Source organism: Salvelinus namaycush, chromosome 3, assembly GCF_016432855.1.
Source record: "Salvelinus namaycush isolate Seneca chromosome 3, SaNama_1.0, whole genome shotgun sequence".
Classification (NCBI taxonomy): domain Eukaryota; kingdom Metazoa; phylum Chordata; class Actinopteri; order Salmoniformes; family Salmonidae; genus Salvelinus; species Salvelinus namaycush.
Genome location: NC_052309.1, coordinates 74020885 through 74046607, shown reverse-complemented (window position 1 = coordinate 74046607; position 25723 = coordinate 74020885). Strand labels below are relative to the sequence as shown.

Sequence of the window (25723 nt, the reverse complement as noted above, 5' to 3'; positions counted from 1 at the left end):
TAACATGCATTTTATTGCTTGTAAAAGGATGGTACTTTACAAAGATTTCGCATGCCCTACATTAAATATTAAAAACATTGTCAAAAGACTGTCTACTTTATCATCTCACAAAAAACATTGGCTCATTGACGCAACACTAGACATTTTTGTGGCACAATCAATCATGCCTACACAATGTTGGGAGAGGATCGCAACATGCATCTTCTTAGCCTCATCAAAAAATCAAGAATCCTTGCGAGAAGACATTTCATCGAACTTCTACAAGCAATTCTCCAGTCACAGAAGGCACTATATAAAACAAAAAGCACACATTCAGATGACTTGTATCTACACACTAGAGGAATGAGTGCGACTTCCAATTTGGCTTCCCGGGATTTTACAGTACCAAACCACTTTCTCTGTATCAATCCCAACTGTAAATAGTTATAAAGTTTGTTCACAAGAGACACCCACATTGTGAGATGATATTACACTGAATAAAGCGACAAATATGTTTGCGAAGTAAAATGCGTACAATGACAACAATCACCGAGAGCAACCATTGTTGACATACAACATTAAGGTCGTTCCACCTCAAAAAGCACAAGAAAAAGGATTGAAACCCACCGTCTCAAATTGTTTCTGTAGTTAAGTCAGAGATACGATTAGCATTCCTGAAACATTTACTTTAAATATAATTTGATCTCATGATCTAATTGATTGCGCCCAAATTGGACTAAACTTCTTCCTACCAATGAGTAAGACCCCAAAAAATGCCAATACCACCCCAACAACCAGTATAGTTTCAGTTATGTTCAACAAGTTCTTTGAATACTCCAACAAGTGGCAGCTTTCTGAGAGGGCTTTCCCTATGGTGCAATTCTCATATGAATACTTTTTCTACATGTCCAAAACTTAGATGGAGAAATGGGCTAGGGACTAAAATGTGACAACCCTAATAAAATACATTGCAGTCATGTTTTTCAATAAAATTATAATTATTAGGAAACAGCATTGCGATTAGTGACATTTAGCATTAATTCCAACCCAATACAAAACACAATACTTTGTATGTTTGGGACTTATACCACTGAAGACCATAACATTGAAACCATTAGAACTGCTATAGCTTAAATGGTTGTCTTGTTCACCGGGAACGGTCTAACAGGAACTAATCCAAACCTTTTGAAGGGAATAAACCGCACACAAGGGGTCCGTTTCCTGGACACATTAAGCATAAAATGACAAATTGAATTGCTTTCATAGAGGACTGGCTTGAAATTTGGAGGATGACCACACAATGTATTTTCATAATGAGCCAAATCTATTGGTTTTGTTTACAAAGTTGCAAAGGAAATGTTGTGAACCATTTAATAAACACAAGAGACCAGCAAAATTGATAAGAGTGCGGCAGTATAGCAGGACCACGGCATCTAGTGGTCAAAACCTAGTACTTTCAAACTACTTTATGGTAAATAACTCAAGTGACTTCAATTATTCATTTCTCTGAACGTGGGGAGAGAAAAATCCATCACCAGATTCATAGGGAATACATGACATAGTATGGAGAAGAAGCACTCCAAGCCGCAGCTTCATACTACTTGTTAAAACATAGATAACTGATACTGTCTACTGGTTGTTGGGGTTGGATTGGCATGGGGTGTGGTGGGTTTTGACAATGTTATGAGATTTCTCATGTCTTACTCATTAGTAGGAAGAAGTTTGGTCCAAATCGGATGTTGGATACTATATTTAATGAATATTATCTGAATCCTATAAATAAAAAAATTGCCAATTTGGGTGCAATCACTTAGCTTTCTCAGAGATCAAATTAAGTTTCAACAAAATGTTTCAGGAATGTCAATCTTACCCATTGCCAACTATAGAAACTATTTCAGAACAATCTGAGATGGTGGGTGTCATGGCTTGCTGAAATGGCATGGAATGACTCATTAGTATGTACAAATCCATGCTCTCAAATGAAAATAGTTTGGTTTTTGGCGAGAATTATATCCTGCTTCCTTATTCAGCTTTTGACAGTAGCCAACATGTAGACCAACTGTTTATATGTTGGCTACTGTCAACATGTAAATAGTAGGTCTACATGTAGGTAGGTATGCAGAGAAAGGTAATCCAGTGCTGTTTCAGGTCACAAATACATCACAGCAACAGTCTTTCCACAAATAATCCAGTTTCTCAGACCAATATTTTCATTCACTCACTCTCGCATATCAACAATAGAAAAAGTTTAAAAGTGCAGATTAAAATTTGCGCGACCCAGTGTAATATGACCAATCAGCTGATACTAGTTTATGCCGCTCATCGGCTGAATGATTGAAAGCTAAGGCACTATCGTGGTCCCCCGAGCCGGCATCTTCTGGTGCGAAGACTACTGCTCCTCTCCTATTTCAGTCACCATTGTGCCCACACAACTAGAAAAACAAAACAAATATTAGGCAATCACAGTTTCATCATAGAAGATCGATGTAATCAACTATTTAAAAGCTGTGTGAGCATGACTATGTAGCTTTTAATATTGAGCTACGTCTATACCTCTCTGTGTCTCTGAGCCAGAGCCCTTGTGGCGGTCTCTCAGTGTTCCAGGCTGTTGCCTAGTTTCTGGCCCTCCTGCAGGGCAACCATGGCCAATCTCAGGTGCTCCCTAAGGCTCTGGATCTCCCGCTCGCTCCTGCTCTTCATACCACTCAGCTCCCCATGCACCTCTTTATACCGCTCACAGGCCGACTGCTTCTCCTATAGGGGTAAGGGCACACAGACAGAGGTTTATCAGATGGACAAAGTATACCTCTTCCACTCTGGGCAGACATACAATGTCAGGATGGACAGAATAGCCTGAGGACTTGTTGCTTTGCTCTTGTGATTGACTTGGAACCATCAACCACACAAGACAGCTTTGCTAACTTGTAGATTGACATTCCAGTTTGTGTGAAGCGTTAAAGTAGTCTCCACCTACACATTGTTTAGAAACAAAACCAACACGTGTGCAGCTATGGGGCAAAACAGAAAGGGTTGGCAACACTGTTTTTGATTGAACTGACCTGAAGACCAGGAGTGTTGAATTTAGGCAATCACCGAGCTGATCAATTAGCTCAGTTGGTCAAGTGTGGTGCCTAGTTGGAACAAAATCCTGCAGTACCTGCGGCACTCCAGGAACAGGGTTGCCTACCCCTGGCTTAGACTGTTGACAACATGTAAACTCTCGTCTCAAAATGTCTCTCAAATGCATTGTTACAGTTGTTGGCTAGCTAGCTAACGAATTCGAGCCATTTTAGCATAGACATCAGTCAAAACAAAATATTGTATCAATAAGATATAACGAGCCACCTGTGATTCCCCACATGGCAGCTTGTTGTTGCTAATTCCACGGTAAGGGTTCTTCTCACTTTAAAATGTATGTCAAACAAAAACCATTAATTTCAAAGTTTAACCAACCATACAACTGTTATTTGGGAATTACCCGTTTGAATGATTAGAATATTCCGCCCTGAAACATATAATTGTATGGAATTGATTAGAATGTATAAAATCATAATCAATAAATGTGTAGTCCTAGTCAGAATTAGGGTAAAACAATATGTCTTTATGGTATTTTAAACAGACTGTCTGAGCTCGGTGCCGACCTGACTAGAGATTTGGGAGAGAACGAGGAGTACGTCTCAAGGACAAGGTCTCCCTAATCTCTGTCGGCTGGGTAGTGAGACCGTGTGTGCGTAGCAGGACATTGTGTGCATGCGTATGGTTGTGTGAATGTGTGTGCGTGGGAAGTCAGTATAAAATGAATTGTTTTGTATTCTTGACTTCAGAACGTTCCCGTGAATAAACCTTTGACTATTTTAGCTGGGCCTCCGTCTGTTTCATTCAACCAGGATCTTACAAATTCTGGTTTGCAGACTGAGTAATATAATTAAATTGGGTTATGTACCTGGAGAACATAATTCTCTTATCAACAACTCTATGCACAATTTCCACTGAAAACTGTACATAAACTAATTTAGTGGAAGAACTGTGCAGATGCGAAGTTAGTAAAGGAATTGTGGTAAAAACTCCCTCAGATTTATATGCGACCACGTTTTCCAAAAACTCTTAAATATCTTCTCCGAATTAAGATTCAAAGATGTCTGCAGAAAGAATGAGGTGTCATCTATGACACGGCACCTTGAGTTTATTTTGGTTATTGAACTACAGTAAGTGAAGAGGATTTACACCTGGTAACTGAATTACAATAACGAAATTACATCATAGGTCCCTGATCTATACTACACAAAAATGCATAATTATGGATATGGATGTCGTTTCACAAGTGCTTCCGAGTGGCGCAGCGGTCTAAGGCATCTCAGTGCTAGATGCATCACTACAGACACCTTGGTTCAATTCCAGGCTGTATCACAACTGGCCGTGATTGGGAGTCCCATAGGGTGGCGCACAATTGACCCAGCGTTGTCTGGGTTTGGTCGGTGTTAGCCGTTATTGTAAATAAGAATTTGACTTGCCTAGTTAAATAACATTTTAAAATAAATGTACTGTACTACTGTATTGTATTTCACTACACTCTACTGTGTTCTACTCACTGTACTATCCGAACTTGTGAAACATACGTCTATGATGGGCCGGACCAAATTGGAACCTATCTGCGGACGTTAACATCAAGGCTAGGGTAGACTGACCAAATTTCGACGTCCCGTGTCGGGTCGGTGCTCAGTGGGTGAGGATGCTGGTTACAGTTAATGGAAAGAGAGGGGGCTCATGGGTAGGTGTAAGTAAGAGCTGGGAGAGGTGACATTAACGAGACAGAGGGCTTGTCCAGACAGACATTTTTAACACGCTTGGTTTGACCACCAGACAACAGAAAGACAAAAGTAAAACAGTTATGAGCTGAACATAGAATGCCAGTGGAAGGGAAGACAGTAGTAGGTGACCCAACTGGTTTGTGACCAGAGCTGTGGCAGTCATGACATTTTTTCAGCAGGTTATTGTCATGCACGCTTAGTATCTCCAGGCCTCCAAGCTGCATACAAGCCGCTGATGCGCGCCTTTGCAAAATCTACACTAATAAATAAATTGAATATACCCTATCACAAAAAATCCATTATTTATTTTAGTCAGGTCTAAAGAAACATGAAGATAATGTATTTCAGAAGAACATAATGAGTTGGGCTGGCTGGTATGTTATCTGGCTATTATGCTAGATTTAGAGATATTTGGCAACTTTAGTTGTGAATGATACAAACCTTAGAATGTCTTAGAAATAAAAACATATGGACTGCATGATGAGACTATAGGCGATTTGAGAAAGTAGCAAAAAAAGCGTGTGCTCTGTTCCTGGCCTCAGTCTGCACAGCTGTTCTCTCAAGTGATCATATTTTCACCCATCAGACTATTCTAAATTGAATCTCGTCTTTACTAATATGTATAATTAGTTTAATTTAGAATGGCACATTATCAAATGGGAAGGAACAGGGGGAAAAGACATGACATCTGTATGCACTTGAATAGTGAATGGAGGCTGCGCGCTTTCCCGCCAGTGATGACGGGTAGGCTACTTCGGTTTTATAGCAGAGCATGTGCTTAATATGAGCAGCTGAGAAATAAATAACAGAACACTTCCTTCACTCCATGCTTCACACTGTTTGAGGAGCATGCTCTCACTGAGAAACAGGTGATATTCTGCCCAAACTCTGTATGCCATGGGCTCCCTATCCCTGCAGCTACCCATACCATGGGCTCCCCAACACTGTTCCTGCAGCTAGCCAGTGCTTACATTTGGGAAACCAAGTTAAATCTGTTCGGGAACATCGATAGTAACATGTTTTCGCAACAAAACATATTTGATTAAACTGTTGACAGTCCCTCTGCGAGCTCGAGAAAGGAATAAAGGAGAGAGCGTAGGAGATGGAAACACATGGGGGTGAGATATTCTGTATAGCTAAAAAAAGGTTATTTCACCCAATTAATTATTCAAATATTTTTGTTTAAATACCCATTACTAGGCTATTCAAAATCACCTTGCACAATCAATGAACCAACTGCATGCCTAGGGATATTCATTCTCTCTCAGACTCGTGGATATAAATGTTGGAGAATAGCATAAGGTAACCAGTCCATCCAGTAGGCATAATAACACAGTCCACACTCAAAGGTGATTACTCAAATGTGTATAATTTTGGAGTATAGGCTAGAACATTGTCTTTGGACATCGGTTTTGTTTGTTTTATGTTTTTTTTTCTGCCATGCGTAATATGCGGTAGGCTATGTATTGTATAATGACACAATCATAATTCAGCCTATGCATAAACTCTAATATGCATATGGGTGTTTTGATTATCTCATCACCTTAGAGAGCTGTCCATTTCGTTGTGTAGGATTTGAATCAACATCCACAATGACCATGTTTTGCACGGTTTCAACCTGCAGCTGAACTTGATCATCACAGTGAGGTGAGATTTAAAAGTATAATAGGCCTACTGTTTTGATCATAAGTGTTTGATGTGATTTTTGACTGCATTTGCATTGATGTTAGTGGTTAGAGGGACAATAGAGCCCTGAGCACCAGGCCATTAGGACCTGATGGTTGTTATCAAGTTGGGTACTACCAAAGCACGTCTAGATTGCATATCAGAAGAAGATTGTGAATCAACGGTCACGTGGAATTTTACTGAGGTCATGACTCATGACTGCAGGTGCGGTAATATGGTCACCGCAACAGCCCTATTTGTGACTTCAGATTTCCCATTGTAGCAAATTCAGTTGCAGTAATTCCGTTAAAGATTTTTTTTGTAATAACGAGAATAAACCACTTAATTCAAACAAAATTGATATCAGTAAAATCACTAACTAATTGACATGTCTACCATTACTTGCTTCTTACAGTGCATTCGGAAAGTATTCAAATCCCTTGACCTTTCCGACAGTTACATTACAACCTTATTTTAAAATGCATTTTCCTCAATCTACCCACAATACCCCATAATGACAAAGCAAAAACAGGTTTGTAGATTTTTTTTTGCAAATGTAAAAAAATAAAATATCAAATTTCCAAGGTGAGGGCCTCCCGGGTGGCGCAGTGGTCTAGGGCACTGCATCGCAGTGCTAACTGCGCCACCAGAGTCTCTGGGTTCGCGCCCAGGCTCTGTCGCAGCCGGCCGCGACCGGGAGGTCCGTGGGGCGACGCACAATTGGCATAGCGTCGTCCGGGTTAGGGAGGGTTTGGCCGGTAGGGATATCCTTGTCTCATCGCGCTCCAGCGACTCCTGTGGCGGGCCGGGCGCAGTGCGCGCTAACCAAGGGGGCCAGGTACACGGTGTTTCCTCCGACACATTGGTGCGGCTGGCTTCCGGGTTGGAGGCGCGCTGTGTTAAGAAGCAGTGCGGCTTGGTTGGGTTGTGCTTCGGAGGACGCATGGCTTTCGACCTTCGTCTCTCCCGAGCCCGTACGGGAGTTGCGATTGGATACCACGAAAATTGGGGAGAAAATGGGATAAAAAAATAAAAATTATAAAAAATTCCAAGGTGTATTCAGACCCTTTACTCAGTCCCTAGTTGAAGCATTACAGCCTTGGGTTTTCTTGGGTATGACTCTACAAGCTTGGCACACCTGTATTTGGGGAGTGTCTCCCATTTTTCTCTGCAGATCCTCTCAAGCTCAGTCAGGTTGGATGGGGAGCGTCGCTGCACAGCTATATTCAGGTCTCTCCAGAGATGTTTTATCGGTTTCAAGTCCGGGCCACTCAAAGACATTCAGAGACTAATCCCGAAGTCACTCCTGCGTTGTCTTGGCTGTGTGCTTAGGGTCGTTGTCCTGTTGGAAGGTGAACCCTTGGCCCAGTCTGAGGTCCTGAGTGCTCTGGAGCAGCTTTTCATCAAGGATCTCTCTATACTTTGCTCCGTTCATCTTTGCCTCGATCCTGACTAGTCTCTCAGTCCCTGCTGCTGAAAAACATCCCCACAACATGATGCTGCAACCACCATGCTTCACCGTAGGGATGGTGCCCGATTTCCTACAGAATTGACGCTTGGAGTTCAGCCAAAGAGCTCAATCTTGGTTTCATCAGAGAATCTTTTCTCATGGTCAGAGTCCGTTAGGTACCTTTTGGCAAATTCCAAGCTGGCTATCATGTGCCTTTTACTGAGGAGTGACTTCTGTCTGACCACTCTACCATAAAGACCTAATTGGTGGAGTGCTGCAGAGATGGGAGAACCTTCCAGAAGGACAACCATCTCCACAGAGGAACTCTGGAGTGCTATCAGAGTGACCATCTGTTTCTTGGTCACCTCCATAACCAAGGCCCTTCTCCCCCGATTGCTCAGTTTGGCTGGGCAGCCAGCTCTAGGACGAGTCTTGGTGGTTCCAAACTTCTTCCATATAAGAATGATGGAGGCCACTGTGTTCTTGGGGACCTTCAATGCTGCAGACATTTTTTGTTACTCTAACCCAGATCTGTGCCGACACAATCCTGTCTCGGAGCTCTACGGACAATTTCTTCGACCTCATGGCTTGGTTTTTGCTCTGACATGCACTGTCAACAGTGGGACCTTATATAGACAGGTGTGTGCCTTTCCAAATCATGTCCAATCAATTGAATTTACCACAGGTAGACTCCAATCAAGTTGTAGAAACGTCTCAAGGATGGTCAATGGAAACAGGATGCACCTGAGCTCAATTTCGAGTCGCATGACAAAGGGTCAGAATAATTAAGTAAATCCGTTTTTTATATATTTTTTATAACACTTGCAAAAAAATAATCAATAATAAAATATAATAAAAAATAAAAAAGTTATTTAACTAGGCAAGTCAGTTAATAAGAACAAATTATTATTTACAATGACTGCATACAATTATGGGGTATTGTGCGTATAATTGAAGATTAAAAAAAAATATTATAAATTTTAGAATAAGGCTGTCACGTAACAAAATGTGGGAAAAGTCAAGCGGTCAGAATACTTTTCAAATGAACTGTATGAACTTTCATTATCTTCCCTGCTCATGAGGGAGAGAAATGAGAAAATATCTTAGTTTTTGGTAATGAAACTACAAAGCAATAATTCCTAGACTTACAGAAGGTAAACAATTTCCCAGAAATGAAATATAAAGTGTTGATATTAGTTGGCAGGGGTCTTTACTTCAACATTCTGTGTTTTGATGATATATTTCTAATACCTTAGAAAACATCTACCAGAAAAAGTATTAAAAGACCCCTTTTCCATCTGTTAATCCACAAATCAAAGCCTTCACTTATGCCACATTTTTAAGTTGGAAAACGGTTGAAAAAATATCATTAGCTAGGATTCCATCAAATTGGCGACAGATTTTCATGTGAATATGCAAAAATATGCATAAAAAAAGACAGTATGCACATTTTCCCATCAGAGAAGTGTTTCCATCAAATTGACTTGTTGCGGATAACAGACTGTGTGCGTGATGACGTAATGCACATAAAAATATATTTTGCGGTACCGAATACAAAATACAAGTTAAATGAGTTTCCATCACATTTTCAACTCTACTGATGGTTCTCACAAAAAGTTTTTGCTCTAGCCAATAGCTCGCAGATTACCCTAAATTATGAGATTATTATGGACAAAAGAGTGAGAATTTCTATTTGTCAAACAGCCAAGCATCGATAATCATGTCATCAGAACAAGACCCTCAATATTGGAAACAAGCATAAAGCTCAACACCTTGTATTTTCACCACCCTTTGAAGTTCATCATTTATTTAATCTGTAATCTACTAAACAGCATGCTTCCTGATGAGTCGTAGTAGGAAGACCACACAACATCATCACATGACTCCAGGTTTACTTCCATAAGATGGTTATTATAGCAATATTTGCGCATAAAAGCTTTTCCACTGACATTTCTTGTCATTTTACAGACACAAAAAGATGCCACCTTGTCTAGTGTATTTTGTTGTATCGACATTTGGAAAGTTTACCAAAAAATGATGTTTCCATCAGGCCTGTCGTGAATGTTTTTTTTTACTCACATAAAGGTTGGATGGAAACCTGGTTTATGCCTACATTTCCCAAAAATATAGATTCTTATCTTTCTTTTGACACCCAATTTGATGCTCCTATAAACTTCAAGTTGGTGCTTATGGGTCCTTTTACATGGACATGCCCCTAGTCATCTGATCTTTCAGAATTATAATGCATGCCTTCCGGCCACATCAATACACACACAGACATAATTTGTGACGTTGTCAGCCAAACCGTCTAAAGATGAAAACATTAGACCTTTATGCCTGCACACAAATACACAGTGAACCAGTACCGTGTTCAGGAACTGAAGTTCGTTCCTCAGACAGCTGATCTCCTTGTGCAAGTACTGCACTTCATTCTCCTTCACCCTGAGAAGAACCTGTGACAAAACAAAATATAATATTATTACAAGCTAACAAGAGTGATCAACCAAACATCTAAGACACTGAGCAGACAAAGAGCAACTGTCCCTAAAAACGTATTATTTAGAAGAAACATGTATTCTAATGTCATAATTGACTACAAAGTGTAAATAGGATAATTTTGGTAATAAAGTCAGTCTCGTCCAAAACAGAGTTTTGTGAGACTTGTTGTCGTGACCGCAACTCAGCGTAAATGAAGGTTGGGTTTGTTTCAATCCTGCCCACATCTGGCAACGCGCAAGTAATCATCAATTCGCAGTACAGCTGCACCAACCCGATTGTAATGCCTGTGGTAACTTTGGGTTGACTAGTTAGGGACCATCGGTAAATTACACAATGTACATGGGAAAATATGTCCAATAGCTTCAAATTTCAATGACTTAACCTCCAAATATAAATTGTAGAAATTCATCTAGCCCCGGAGGTAGGCTATCCAAAGTCAAACCAATTTTGCCACGGTCGCACAATAGCCGACTGAAGCTAAATGGCAAAATAAATAACTCTTCCCACCTGCGAACACACACACACGACACCCACATCAAACCACCTCTCGGTTGAATTCAGTCATGGGCGCTAGCATTTCTTAAATGAACAAAATTAAAAAACGAAACCAAATCAGGAAGTGCAGTCACCCTTTAACAAATTCACTTGTGTTGAAAACACCTTTGGTGTCTCCATGGGGCACAGCATCCAACAGGGGGCAGTGTGTTTCAGTGTGCAGTCAACCACCACACACACATTCTTCAAGGCATTGCCCTACATAATAACCAACTGCACGCTGCCTTTCATAAACCCTTCCCTTTCTATTCAAATATGAGACAAGTGCCCCCCATGTCATTGTTGTAGGTAGAGAGGCATGTTATAGTTGAGGGGCTCTCTTCAACTTATCTCCTCCCGTCCTCCTGACCCACCTCCAGCTCACAGGACGGCCTGTCCTGGTTGTCGTGGGAAACGCCCTCCGACCCCTGGCCCGTGACGATGGAGCGCATGCGGCTGATCTCCTCTGTCAAACGGGCCTGTAGGTTCTGAAATGTGAAAACATTGATAGTATTGAGCATACTGACAAACCGCTGAATGTGTCATATAGATAGGCATTGCTTGTCTATAACAAAAGTGTTAGGGTAGAGTAGGCTAAATGCACAGGACCAGCTGATAAAGACCTCCAGACTCCTGGCTCACCTGGTTCTCTTTCCTCATCTGCTCCAGCTCGCTCTCCTTGCGAGTGATGTCTTTCTCCCTCTCCCAGTTGCTCTGCTCAGCCCTGTTCAGCTCCAGACACTTCTGGGAGTACCTCTCAGACAGGCCGGACAGCTCCCTCTGCAGGGCCTGTGTCTCTAACCTGAGGGGACGAGAGAGGATATAAACATTTAATTTACATAAACTGTATATTACGCCTGAGATTAAAAGCAAAACTGGGGCCTCCCGGGTGGCGCAGTGGTCTAAGGCACTGCATCGCAGTGCTAGCTGTGCCACCAGAGATTCTAGATTCGAGCCCAGGCTCTGTCGCAGCCGGTCGCGACTGGGATGTCGATGGGGCGACGCACAATTGGCCCAGCGTCGTCCGGGTTAGGGAGGGTTTGGCCGGCAGGGATATCCTTGTCTCATCGCGCACTAGCGACTCCTGTGGCGGGCCGGCCGCAGTGCACGCTGACCAGGTCTCCAGGTGTACGGTGTTTCCTCCGACACATTGGTGCGGCTGGCTTCCGGGTTGGATGTGCATTGTGTCAAGAAGCAGTGCGGCTAGGTTGGGTTGTGTTTCGGAGGACGCATGGCTCTCGACCGTCGCCTCTCGCGAGTCCGTAAGGGAGTTGCAGCGATGAGACAAGCCTAACTACTATATATTGGATACCACAAAATTGGGGAGGAAAAAAAGGGGTAAAATAATATTTCAAAAAAAGCAAAACTGGAGACACTACTGGTATTCTGTAGAAAACTTGACACTGGCTGTGCACAATCAAAACAGTAGCAGCCATGTTGTGTTTACACGCAGTCTTGCAAAAAATCGAACTGTGAAAATGGTGGTGAGGGTGGGTGTGCTTCGTTATGAGTAATTCTGTTTTCACAAGACATTTTGGTACAACAATGGTTTAGATGGAAACCTCTGCCCACACCCATTGAAAATGAAAAGCATAACTGACACACACACGTAAAAGTAATGTTCATTAACATTGAATGCGCAACAGATTCCTTGACTTTTTCCACAACGTTACAGCCGGAATTTGAAATAGATTAAATTGTGTCACTGACTTTCACACAATACCCCATAATGTGAAAGTAGAATTATGTTTTTAGAATTTAACAAATTAATAAAAAATTAAAAGCTGAAATGTCTTAAGTCATTAAGTATTCAACCCCTTTGTTATGGCTAGTCTAAATACATTCAGGTGCAAAAAATGAGCTTAACAAGTCACATAATAAGTTGCATGGACTCAGTGTTTAACATGGTTTTTGAATGACTACCTCATCACATACCATTATCTGTAAAGGTCCCTCAATCGAGCAGTGAATTTCAAAACAGATTCTACAACAAAGACCAGGGAGGTTTTCCAATGCCTCGTAAAAGAGCAGATATCGGTAGATGGGTAAAAAAAAAAGCAGAGGTTGAATATCCCTTTGAGCATGGTGAAGTTATGAATTACAATTTGGATGGTGTATCAATACACCCAGTCACTATAAAAAAATACAGGCATCCTTCCTAACTCAGTTGCCGGAGAGGAAGGAAACCTCTCAGGGAATTCACCATGAGGCCAATGGTGACTTTAAAACAGAGTTTAATGGCTGTGATGGGAGAAAACTGAGGATGAATCAACATTGTAGCTACTCCACAATACTTAAAAAAAATATAGATATATTTCACCAGGTAGGCCAGTTGAGAACAAGTTCTCATTTACAACTGCGACCTGGCCAAGATAAAGCAAAGCAGTGCAACAAAAAAAAAGTTAAGCAAAAGTACAGTCAATAACACAATAGAAAAATCTATATACAATGTGTGCAAATGGCGCAAGGAGTAGCGAAGTAATTACAATTTAGCAAATTAACACTGGAGTGATAGATGTGCAGATGATGATGTGCAAGTAGAAACACTGGTGTGCAAAAGGTAGCGATCGGTTGAAAAGCATGCATTTAGTTTTACTAGCATTTAAGAGCAGTTGGAGGCCATGGAAGGAGTGTTGTATGGCATTGAAGCTCATTTGGAGGTTTGTTAACACAGTGTCCAAAGAAGGGCCAGATGTATACAGAATGGTGTCGTCTGCGTAGAGGTGGATCAAGGAATCACCCGCAGCAAGAGCGACATCGTTGATATATACAGAGAAAAGAGTCTGCCCGAGAACTGAACCCTGTGGTACCCCCATAGAAACTGCCAGAGGTCCAGACAACAGGCCCTCTGATTTGACACACTGAACTCTATTTGAGAAGTAGTTGGTAAACCAGACGAGGCACTCATTTTGAGAAACCAAGGCTGTTGAGTCTGCCAATAAGAATACGGTGATTGACAGAGTCGAAAGCCTTGGCCAGGTCGATGAAGACAGCTGCACAGTAGTCTTTTATCGATGGCGGTTATGATATCGTTTAGTACCTTGAGCGTGGCTGAGGTGCACCCGTGACCAGCTCGGAAACCGGATTGCACAGCGGAGAAGGTACGGTGAGATTCGAAATGGTCAGTGATCTGTTTGTTAGCTTGGCTTTCGAAGACTTTATAAAGGCAGGGCAGGATGGATATAGGTCTGTAACAGTTTGGGTCTAGAGTGTCACCCCCTTTGAAGAGGGGGATAACCGCGGCAGCTTTCCAATCTTTAGGCATCTCGGACGATATGAAAGAGAGGTTGAACAGACTAGTAATAGGGGTTGCAACAATGGCGGCAGATCATTTTAGAAAGAGGGTCCAGATTGTCTAGCCCAGCTGATTTGTAGCTGCGGTGAGTGCGGTGCGGTTGGCCGGGGTTGGGGTAGCCGGGAGGAAAGCATGGCCAGCCGTAGAGAAATGCTTATTGAAATTCGATTATAGTGGGTTTATCGGTAGTGACAGTGTTTCCTAGCCTCAGTGCAGAGGGGAAGTGCTCTTATTCTCCATGGACTTTACAGTGTCCCACAACTTTTGAGTTTACAGGATGAGAATTTGTTTGAAAAAGCTAGCCTTTGCTTTCCTAACTGACTGTGTGTATTGGTTCCTGACTTCCCTGAAAAGCTGCATATCGCAGGGACTATTCAATGCTAGTGCAGTACGCCACAGTATGTTTTTGTGCTGGTCGAGTGCAGTCAGGTCTGGAGTGAACCAAGGGCTATATCTGTTCTTAGTTCTACATTTTTTTAAAGGAGCATGCTTAAAGTTGGTGAGGAAATTACTTTGAAAGAACGACCAGGCATCCTCTACTGATGGGATGAGGTCAATATCCTTCCAGGATACCCGGGCCAGGTCAATTAGAAAGGCCTGCTCGCAGAAGTGGTTTAGGGAGCGTTTGACAGTGATGAGGGGTGGTCGTTTGACCGGATGCAGGCAATGAGGCAGTGTCGCTGAGATCCTGATTGAAAACAGCAGAGGTGTATTTGGAGAGCAAGTTGGTCAGGATAATATCTATGAGGGTGCCCATGTTTACGGATTTAGGGTTGTACCTGGTGGGTTCCTTGATAATTTACTAACCTAAATGACAGAATGAAAAGGAAGCCTGTACATCTCAAGGGTGATCAATGGAAACAGGATGCACCTGAGCTTAATTTCAAGTCTCATAGCAAAAGGTCTGAAAACTATTGTTAAAAAAAAAAAAAAAGTATCCCCCCCACGATACTGGGCAAACATTTCTAAAAACCTGTTTTCGCTGTGTCATTATGGTGTAGTTTGTGTAGAGTGCTGAGAATTATTATTATTTAGAAGGCTGTAACGTAACAAAATGTGGAAAAAGTCAAGGGGTCTGAATACTTTCCGAAGGCACTGTAATTGTACAAATTACCTCGACTAACCTGTACCCCCGCACATTGACTCGGTACCGGTATCCCCTGTATTTAGCCTCGTTATGGTTATTTTATTGTGTTACCTTTTTATTTTATCTTTTACTTCAGTTTATTTTGTAAATATTTTCTGCATTGAACTGCATTGTTGGTTAAGGGCTTGTAAGTAAGCATTTCACGGTAAGGTTGTTTTCAGCGCATGTGACAAAACGTTATTTGACTATAGCATCTGCTAAATGAACTAAATAGAAATGTATATTAAAATGAACAATTGCAAAGCATGTTGAGTATTATTCTATTGAGCTCCACCCCGAAACAAGGCCAATAATAATATCCAGTGTGCTTTGCAGTTTATTTTGGTATGTTCATTTTCACTTATACATTTTGGTAATTTAGCGGACACTCTTTTTCAGAGTGACTTGCTCAACTAGCATCACAGTCATGGCAAGTAAAATGTTTTTGTAACCCTTACTGAGAATGTTGTTGCTATTCGGGTCGGCGAATTGCGAATACATTTTTGTATTTTAAAGCACATGTATTTTAATGACATACATTACAAAAAAAAAGGTATTTTGTAGTTTATTTTGATATATTGACATTTATGGTATTTTGTAATTGTATTTTGTCCATCCCTGACCATAGGCTTAATGGTAAAATGCATAGGAGGGGATACTTCAGGCAGAGCTAAATTCAATAACCTGTAAAATGTTTGTGTTCGTAGTTCCAACAGTGCAGTAATATCTAACAATACACACAAATCTAAAAAGTAAGAAATATTAGGATGAGCAATGTTGAAGTCCAGAGTATATACAGTGCATTTGGAAAGTATTCAGACACCTTTACTCTTCTCACATTGTTACATTCCCCTCATCAATCTACACACATTAGCCCATAACGGCAAAGAAAAACAGGTTTTTAGACATTTTTGGGATGGTGCCAGGTTTCCTCCAGATGTGACGCTTGGCATTCATGCCAAAGAGTTCAATCTTGGTTTGATCAGACCAGAGAATCTTGTTTCTTATGGTCTGAGTCCTTTAGGTGCATTTTGTCAATGTTCTTCTCAGAGGCAACCCGGAACATGTCCCAGATCATAAGTCTTTAAGCAAGGATTCCGATTGGTCAGATCAGCATTGAATAGACCTTAGCACGGGTACTTCCTGTTTGAGTTTCTGCCTATAGGGAGTAGCAAAATGGAATCGTGATCTGATTTACCGAAGGGAGGTCGGGGGAGGGCTTGTAGCCCTACCGGAAGGGAGAGTAACAACGGTCGAGAGTTTTTAAAGTGCGAGTACTGCAGGCGATGTGTTGATAGAACTTCGGTGGCACTTTCCTCAGATTTGCTTTATTAAAGTCCCCAGCTATAATAAATGCGGACTTGGGATATGCGTTTTCCAGTTTGCACAAGGTCCAGTGTAGTTTCTTGAGAGATTATGCAAATACGTTTTTTTTTTTTTTTTAAAGCAACATCGTCGCCAACATTTTCTTGCATCCATCTGACCATGCAGACTGCAAAGTGAATGGCAAGAAAGTGCTTGTGACTCCATGGTTAAGCAATTGCTCTCTCGAGTGACTGGGAGCAGGGCTTGATATGGAAAGCGGCATGAAGCAGGAGGAGTGAGAGACGACTGAAGTAGCAAACTGAGTAAACTAGAAAAACTGACATTACACATGTTGGAGTTGCTTATCACATTTAACAAACCAAATATCATTATAGAAGTAAAAACCCGAACCGATCCATGCATCAACACCGATATATAGTCAAATAACGGTATACCGCCCACGCCTAAATTGATGATACAAAGAAAGGATGTACTATGTATGTAAAGGTGTGTGTAAGGAACGGGTTGTGTTTTGAGCACTCACTGCTGCTGTGTGCGTAGAGTCTGTGTGTTGGCACTCCCTCCACCAAGCCTCTTTGCCTTCTCCACCTCTCTCTCCAGCTCCTCCCTGTGGGCCTTCTTCAGTGTCTCCATAACTAAACCACAGAGAGAAAAGGGGAGGATGTGCTGTTAATGGATCTAAAAATCAAACAAATTGTATTACCCCATGAAATGCTGTGGTGTTGACTGTTCCATTCCGACGTCACACGACTCAAACAACAAAAGTCCTTGAATTGGGGAACTAATGACATCTATGTACAATTTTGACCCTTGACCCCATGATCCTGTGACTCCTGACCTTGTGCTGTGTCCTGGGTCTCCTCCCTCAGCACCCGGTCCCTGTCCCTCTCCAGCTCTCGGGTCTCGCGGGCATGCTGCTTCTGCAGCTCCTCCAGGGACCGTTTGTGGGCCCGCTCCATGGCCTGAAGGCTGCGGCCGCATGTAGCCTCCCGACCACAGCTACCTCCCCCCACCCTCCCCCCACCCCATCCTCCTCCCTGCAAACGCTCCAGCTGCTGCCTCAGAGACGCCACCTGAGTGTCACAAAGGTAGAGAGGCGGTAAAGCTCACTGAAAGAGAGGCGGCGGGGTATGTAATTACTGGGTTGAACCGAACTGGCATGCGAGTAGTGATGGGGGATTTGAATGCCATATTCCATGCAGTCATATCAATCCCACACATCAGGCAGGTCATGTGTCTCAAAGGAAAAGTTAGGGACTGTATGGATCATAGACAAAGGGACAGTGCAAAGAGTACATTCATCTGGATCAGATTCCCGCAACCCCATGATATGATTGTATGGTCTGCACGAGTCCTAAAACTACCCCTGTGAAGACACAGTAGTCAACAGCACACTATACAATGTTATCACATGACACATCACTCAAAGATGGAATGAGACTTTCAGCAGTGTTTCCACTATCGACATCTGATAAACTCACAGTTCTAGAACCAGGGAAATGTCTTACTTTATTTTTCCTGGGCAAACCGGTATTGCTAACTAAGCCCCTATTACACCCTCCTCCTTGGTATTTTGAAGACTGACAGGGTCAGTATTACTGCATAGGGCCTGATTACCATCCCGCATGCAAAATAGAGCAAGCCTAGTGTTAAAGAGTTCCACTTCATATGTAGATGAATCATCTAGATGAAGAGTAAATTTGCATTTATTTATTGTGTTTGCAAATTGAAAAACATATCCAACGCACTACCTCCCTCTGCAGCGCCTCATTGGCTGGATGGCTGGACCGTGAGCCCATTGGCAGTAGTGACCTCATCTCCTTTAGTGGCAGCCGCTCAAACTCTGCCCACTTTTTCTCAATTTCCTCCTCTGCTCTTATCCTGGGATCTGAGCCTACACCCGGCCCTTTCCTCGACAGCACCTGCTCCCATGTGCTACTGGTCACATCTCTGCTCCTCTCCTCCTGCCATTGGGCATGCTCCCTGCCCTGCCCCTCCCCTGCCTCTCTCTGAGTGGCTGGCAGAGGGCTGGAGGAGACGGGCACTGGTGACAGCTCGACACAGTCAAATCGGCGTACAGTGGAGGTGGTGATTTCTGATCCAGCATCACCGTGGCGAGAAGGTGGTCGACGAGTGGAGGCCAGGGAGCGAGAGTTCTCCTTGTCACTACTGCTGTCAGGCAGTCTGGAGGAAAGGAAGGACAGGGAGAGACCAAGTCAGACTGATAAAGTGACATTATAATAGGGCTGTGGCGGTCATTACATTTTGTCAGCCAGTTATTGTCATGCAAAAGACTGCCTGTCTCACGGTAATTGACCGTTAATTAACAAACACATTTAGCATCTCCAGGCCTCCACGCATACCAGCCACTGATGCAGACCTTTGCAACATCTACATAAAAATAAAGTAATAAATCAATTTAACTTACACCATCACAATAATCCATTATTTATTTTAGTCAGGTCTAAAGAAACATGATATGAAGAAAATGTATTTCAGAAGAACATAATATGAGTTGGCCTACTGTATGTTATCTGGCTATGCTCCATGCCATACACTTGTTTATTTAGCTGACAAGATATGATTATAAGTTCCATGCCATCATTTTATATTATATGATTTTATAGTAAGAAGAATATAATTTAACTTAGCTGAATAAAATAGAAAGTATATTTTTCCTCCATTCGGAGCGAGTGCGCATATGAGCTTAAAAGCGATCATTTTAAACAGGTCCTATACGCTAGATTTAAAGTTATTTGGCAACTTTAGTTGTGAATGATACAAACCTTAGAATGCCTTAGAAATCAAAACATATATGGACTGCATGTTGAGACTATAGGCTATTGAGGATTTGAGAAAGTAGAAAAAAAAGTTTGCAGTCTGCTTCTTACCTCAGGCTGCACAACCGATCTCTCATCAAGTGAGTATACTGTAGGCTAGACCAATTACGTACCAAATACACTGCTCAAAAAAATAAAGGGAACACTTAAACAACACAATGTAACTCCAAGTCAATCACACTTCTGTGAAATCAAACTGTCCACTTAGGAAGCAACACTGATTGACAATAAATTTCACATGCTGTTGTGCAAATGGAATAGACAAAAGGTGGAAATTATAGGCAATTAGCAAGACACCCCCAATAAAGGAGTGGTTCTGCAGGTGGTGACCACAGACCACTTCTCAGTTCCTATGCTTCCTGGCTGATGTTTTGGTCACTTTTGAATGCTGGCGGTGCTTTCACTCTAGTGGTAGCATGAGACAGAGTCTACAACCCATACAAGTAGCTCAGGTAGTGCAGCTCATCCATGATGGCACATCAATGCGAGCTGTGGCAAGAAGGTTTGCTGTGTCTGTCAGCGTAGTGTCCAGAGCATGGAGGCGCTACCAGGAGACAGGCCAGTACATCAGGAGACGTGGAGGAGGCCGTAGGAGGGCAACAACCCAGCAGCAGGACCGCTACCTCCGCCTTTGTGCAAGGAGGAGCACTGCCAGAGCCCTGCAAAATGACCTCCAGCAGGCCACAAATGTGCATGTGTCTGCTCAAACGGTCAGAAACAGACTCCATGAGGGTGGTATGAGGGCCCGACGTCCACAGGTGGGGGTTGTGCTTACAGCCCAACACCGTGCAGGACGTTTGGCATTTGCCAGAGAACACCAAGATTGGCAAATTCGCCACTGGCACACTGTGCTCTTCACAGATGAAAGCAGGTTCACACTGAGCACATGTGACAGACGTGACAAAGTCTGGAGACGCCGTGGAGAACGTTCTGCTGCCTGCAACATCCTCCAGCATGACCGGTTTGGCGGTGGGTCAGTCATGGTGTGGGGTGGCATTTCTTTGGGGGCCGCACAGCCCTCCATGTGCTCGCCAGAGGTAGCCTGACTGCCATTAGGTACCGAGATGAGATCCTTAGACCCCTTGTGAGACCATATGCTGGTGCGGTTGGCCCTGGGTTCCCCCTAATGCAAGACAATGCTAGACCTCATGTGGCTGGAGTGTGTCAGCAGTTCCTGCAAGAGGAAGGCATTGATGCTATGGACTGGCCCGCCCGTTCCCCAGACCTGAATCCAATTGAGCACATCTGGGACATCATGTCTCGCTCCATCCACCAACGCCACGTTGCACCACAGACTGTCCAGGAGTTGGCGGATGCTTTAGTCCAGGTCTGGGAGGAGATCCCTCAGGAGACCATCCGCCACCTCATCAGGAGCATGCCCAGGCGTTGTAGGGAGGTCATACAGGCACGTGGAGGCCACACACACTACTGAGCCTCATTTTGACTTGTTTTAAGGACATTACATCAAAGTTGGATCAGCCTGTAGTGTGGTTTTCCACTTTAATTTTGAGTGTGACTCCAAATCCAGACCTCCATGGGTTGATAAATTTGATTTCCATTGATAATTTGTGTGATTTTGTTGTCAGCACATTCAACTATGTAAAGAAAAAAGTATTTAATAAGAATATTTCATTCATTCAGATCTAGGATGTGTTATTTTAGTGTTCCCTGTATTTTTTTGAGCAGTGTACATCTTAAATTAAAAAAAAAAAATAATAATTCTACCATGTGTAATATGCAGTAGGCTATGTATTGTATAACAGCTCAATCAATTTTAATTCAGGGTTTTTGTTCCGGCATGGGCTCATATAGGCCTATGCATAAGCTCAAATATGAGTACGGGTGTTGTGAATAAATCTTAGAAAGCGCTGTCCATTTCCTTGTGTTAGACTTTGAACCAACATCCACAACGACCATGTTTTACTCTGCTTCAACCTGCTGTTGAACTTCTTTCTTCAAATTGATCACAGTGAGGAGAGTTTTAAAAGCATGAGACTGTTAGATGTGATTTTTGATTGAGTTTGCATTGCTGTCAGAGTGGTTAGAGGGACAATAGAGCCCTGAGCACCAGGCCATTAGGACCTGGTGGTTGTTAGCAAGTTGGGTACTACCAAAGCACGTCCCATGTGCACAAGAGATTACCACGACTTAACGGTCACATGGAATTTTACTCACGACTGTCGGTGTGGCGGTAATATGGTCACCGCAACAGTCCGATCACTCAATATCACTACATAAAATAAACCCCTGGTGATTCACTATGTAAGCAACATAACATTACAATTGATTGAGACTTGAAGTAATCCACAACTTCCCAAGGACTTAGTAGCCCACCTGTACACCAGTAGAAGAAAACAATAGGCCTCCTTATGTGACTTGTGTATTTGCCAGCTGGGACACAGAGGGAGGAGGAACTCACTGTGTAAGGTCTGGAGAGCTGCTGGGCCGAACACTCTTCCTCAGAACCTCAATCCAGTTCCTCCTGATCCCTGCAGTCATCGCTGACAGTGTGACAACTGCCTCCCTCGTCTGACCGACAGAGAGGAGAGACAAGTAGAGTAAGAAATGGAAAGGGTGTGGTGAGGGAAAGAGGAGAACGAGATCATTCAAATACCAGTCACTCATCCTCACATAACATAGAAAATTATTGGAACAGTGAAAAACACACTCACCTGTATTTGAAATCCATAGTTCTTCTCTACATCAAACTCAGACACTTTAACACAAGACTTCAGGTCAACCTCCCCGTCCAGATCATCCTTCTGTAAGACACAGTTAGGAACAAACAAGTAAGACTACAGACACATATCAATAACTCACAATGCATTCCTAAGACAATTATTGCAATAGTCAAAATAACTTTGAAGCCATTGAAAACGTACCTCCTCCGCCCCAGAGTCTCTGTAGTACCTCAGACCAGCATCGGTCAACACAAACCAGTGCTTCTTCCACTGCAAACACACACAAGCCACCAGTTAAACCAGCACTATTTGACCAATCTGATACATTAATGCACACAAGCAGCTAAGTGACAGTTCACAGCAAGACATCGTTCAAATCAAGTTAACATGGACCAATGAAACCTATGGAGTACACAGTGTTTAAGACATTATGACAAGTATAAAAAGAGTGCTTAAAGTGATGTATGGGTCATCTAAGTGTTTGTACTGTGAATTCAAAATGAGTTCAAACACATAACATACAAACCTAGCACATAGATGATACAATGAGCCACAAGCTCATATGAGGACGTTTCATACTCAGTCTTATCCTGCTAGAACATACCGGTTGTGCCTGCCTGGGCACACCAAGCTATTACTGGGATAACACATGGATAGTCTGCAGCTATCGCCTTACGCACAAGCTTTCTCATTAGGAGAGAGGGAAAGAGGGAGAGAGAAAGGAGGAGAGGAATCAAACAAGAAACCAGAAGGGAAGAGAGCTAGAAAGAAAGAAGAAAACAGATAAACAAGTGATACATGACTTCTGACTAAATAAGACAAGAAAGAAAGTCATAAGAAATGAAGAAAAACATGACTTCACCTCTCCATTCTCATCCAGTTTTGACATCCATCCCTTCTTGAAGTTAAGGAGGTCGGGCTACAAGGAAAGAAGACAAAGTGTCAGGTTAACAGAACCTTTTGAAGAAGTGAGACAAATACAAAAGTAGAACAAAGGATGCCAGCGTAGGATGTTCACAATACAAAGACCAACATTTTTCCATGTAGAATTTCAACAGAGGGCAGGCGTTTCATGCAGTTAGTGCACCATGGCAAACACCTGCGTGTACATTCAAATGTGTGAGGACATGGAAGTTTAGAGGGTTTTAAGAAGTGTTAAAGACAACAGGAAACAAAAAAAGCACGCCTTTGAGTGATGAGAGAGAAGACAGAAAAAAACATTGCTAATGTAACAGTAATATAATCAACATAGGAGACATGGGGAACTAGAGCAGAACACTATGTAGAGAGATTTGCAAGGTCATTAAATCTACAGTCAGAATGAGACCAGAGGTTTCACCAGCTACATCACTAATACTAACAGCTTCTAGGGTTCAAACATGGATTATACATTTAAAAATCGGACTAATATGTTACTGACATTTAACCACTGCAGTCTCAACTATTTCTAGGAATCCTTTCAGTTTGAGGGTGATGGGAACAGGGGAAAACCTGTGAGGTACGTTACAGAGGAGTTGATCCTGGATCAAGATTAGGAAACTTTTTCCATCTACATTCCTCAGTTTTGGTCTTTATCTCCTTCAACCCTCCCCCTCTACCTGGCATCACTGCCTGTTCTCACTGGAACTCATAAGTTGTCACATTGTAAACACCACTGTGCTTTGTTCCAGCCAAACCATTACAAGGCCTGAGGAGCATTAACAGGCAGATGTATGGTTACAGCATGAGGTAGACTTAGAACGACCTTCCCATGAGTTGACTTATGATGATAAAATGTGTCATCTAAGTAACTATGAGCATACTGGTGTGTGTGTGTGTCTCTCAAAGCATTTAGACTACATAAATGCTTTAATATAATTTTGAAATTAGACGCAATAGACTAATAGTTGGCAACAAGAGGAAACATCGGAGGCAAGTTGTTAACGTTATTTCAGCAAATAGACGTTTAACAAAGTGCCAGGATGAGGATGACCCACCCGCACACAGAAGTATACCTTTAAACACTTGCTTATTAATTTGAAGGAATAAACTATAGGTTGTTTGAATAATCATGCATTTATAGATTCCTCAAAGGCCAATTTCAAATATTATATAAAATATAAGGGATCTAACTAAACAAACGATTGGGGTGAGGTGTTCGTTTGCACATGCAAACAGTCAATATATGGAGCTCAATGTTGCTCTAATTCAATTAACACTTGGAACTGTAAACAATTGGAAAACCCTAATGCGCTTACAAATACATTTTTGATTAGCCCTGATACATTTTGGCAATGGCATAAATTACAGCCACGGGTACGCAAAAAAATATAACGTTATGTATAGAAAACAAACTATAAAACAAATAATTAAAGGCCACGAAACACAAGAATATAGACACACCCACTCCCCGAATTAAAATGTAACCATTTTAATCCCCAATGTTCCATGTTGCCTAGTGGTTGTGGCGAACAATTAAACATTCTTGCAATATTGCAACACGGTTCAGTAATAGGCTAAAAAAAAATGGAAATGTAATTCAAGTAGTGGCATCAAAGCAAACGTACCGTCATGTTAGTAGGACCCAGGAGGCAGTTGATAGAAAAACAAGTAAACACTTAAAATAAAAATATTGTTGCAATAGCCTACTCGTCCAAAAAGTTTATTTTGTACCCAATGTGATCGGGGTTGAATAAGTATTGCTTCAGTTTTCTACCTGCTGATCCGTTCGCTTAAAAACTTGTCTGTCTAGCAGGAAGGCTAGAAACTAAAACAAACCCCGCCATTTCTACCCATCTTGGTCGGTGAACTGTATCTTATCGCTCAAATATATTTTCCATTAACTATTTCATCAGAAACTGAAGATTGTAGACATCATTGACACACACAACTCTTGAAAGCTACAATTTCACAACTTTTTTTTTGCCGTTTGTTAAGATGTTTTTCGTTCTGCACTCTCGCCCTGTTTGCCACTTCCTGGGCGGATCTGTAAGAATCGTTAGAGCAAACAAGCTAACCAATCAAGTGATCAGTGGGCGGCTCAGAGCATTTTAATATTGAAATATAGACTGTAAACTGCCAAAAAAGCAGCCAATGACACCTACTTCCAGACCACATAGCTTCTACTAAAATACACATCAAAGCATTTATGACATTCCTTAGTTGAGTAGCTAGATTATTTATACTAACTAGGTAAAATCTTGGGAGGCTATTTTACGCCGATTCTCATGCAAAACGTTTATTAAACGGTATCACACGGGAGTGACCTACCCTGCATTTGTCCAATAGAAACTCTCGTTTTAGTTGCAAAACGTTCCTAACTGTTTGGACTAATGATTACACCCCAGGCCAAGAATTTGAAACACATGCCCCAGCAGCCCACTGCTCACTCTATGAAACGCCAGTAGGATTCAGGTGAAAGAAACAGACCTACAACCCACGGACATACTTCAAAGTCTGAATTAAATTTAGGAATGTTAAAAGAAAGCATTGAAGTCACACTGCATTTGAATTGAACAGAGAAGCCCTATACCAGTTTATA

General features: G+C 42.1%; 1 protein-coding gene across 1 annotated transcript; it reads right to left on the bottom strand.

Moving 5' to 3' along the window:
* Nucleotide 1: 1 nt before the first annotated feature.
* Nucleotides 2-25147, bottom strand: LOC120038016 (TRIO and F-actin-binding protein-like). Its single transcript, XM_038983962.1, has 13 exons — nucleotides 24750-25147; nucleotides 23066-23122; nucleotides 22405-22473; nucleotides 22195-22284; nucleotides 21942-22051; nucleotides 18434-18866; nucleotides 17521-17755; nucleotides 17206-17317; nucleotides 11578-11737; nucleotides 11310-11423; nucleotides 10269-10355; nucleotides 2533-2733; nucleotides 2-2411 (listed from the first exon to the last, which is right to left on the bottom strand). Exons 1-12 carry the CDS (start codon nucleotides 24753-24755, stop codon nucleotides 2572-2574), a joined length of 1635 nt encoding a protein of 544 aa, XP_038839890.1. The 5' UTR covers nucleotides 24756-25147; the 3' UTR covers nucleotides 2-2411; nucleotides 2533-2571.
* Between the last annotated feature and the right edge of the window lie 576 nt (nucleotides 25148-25723).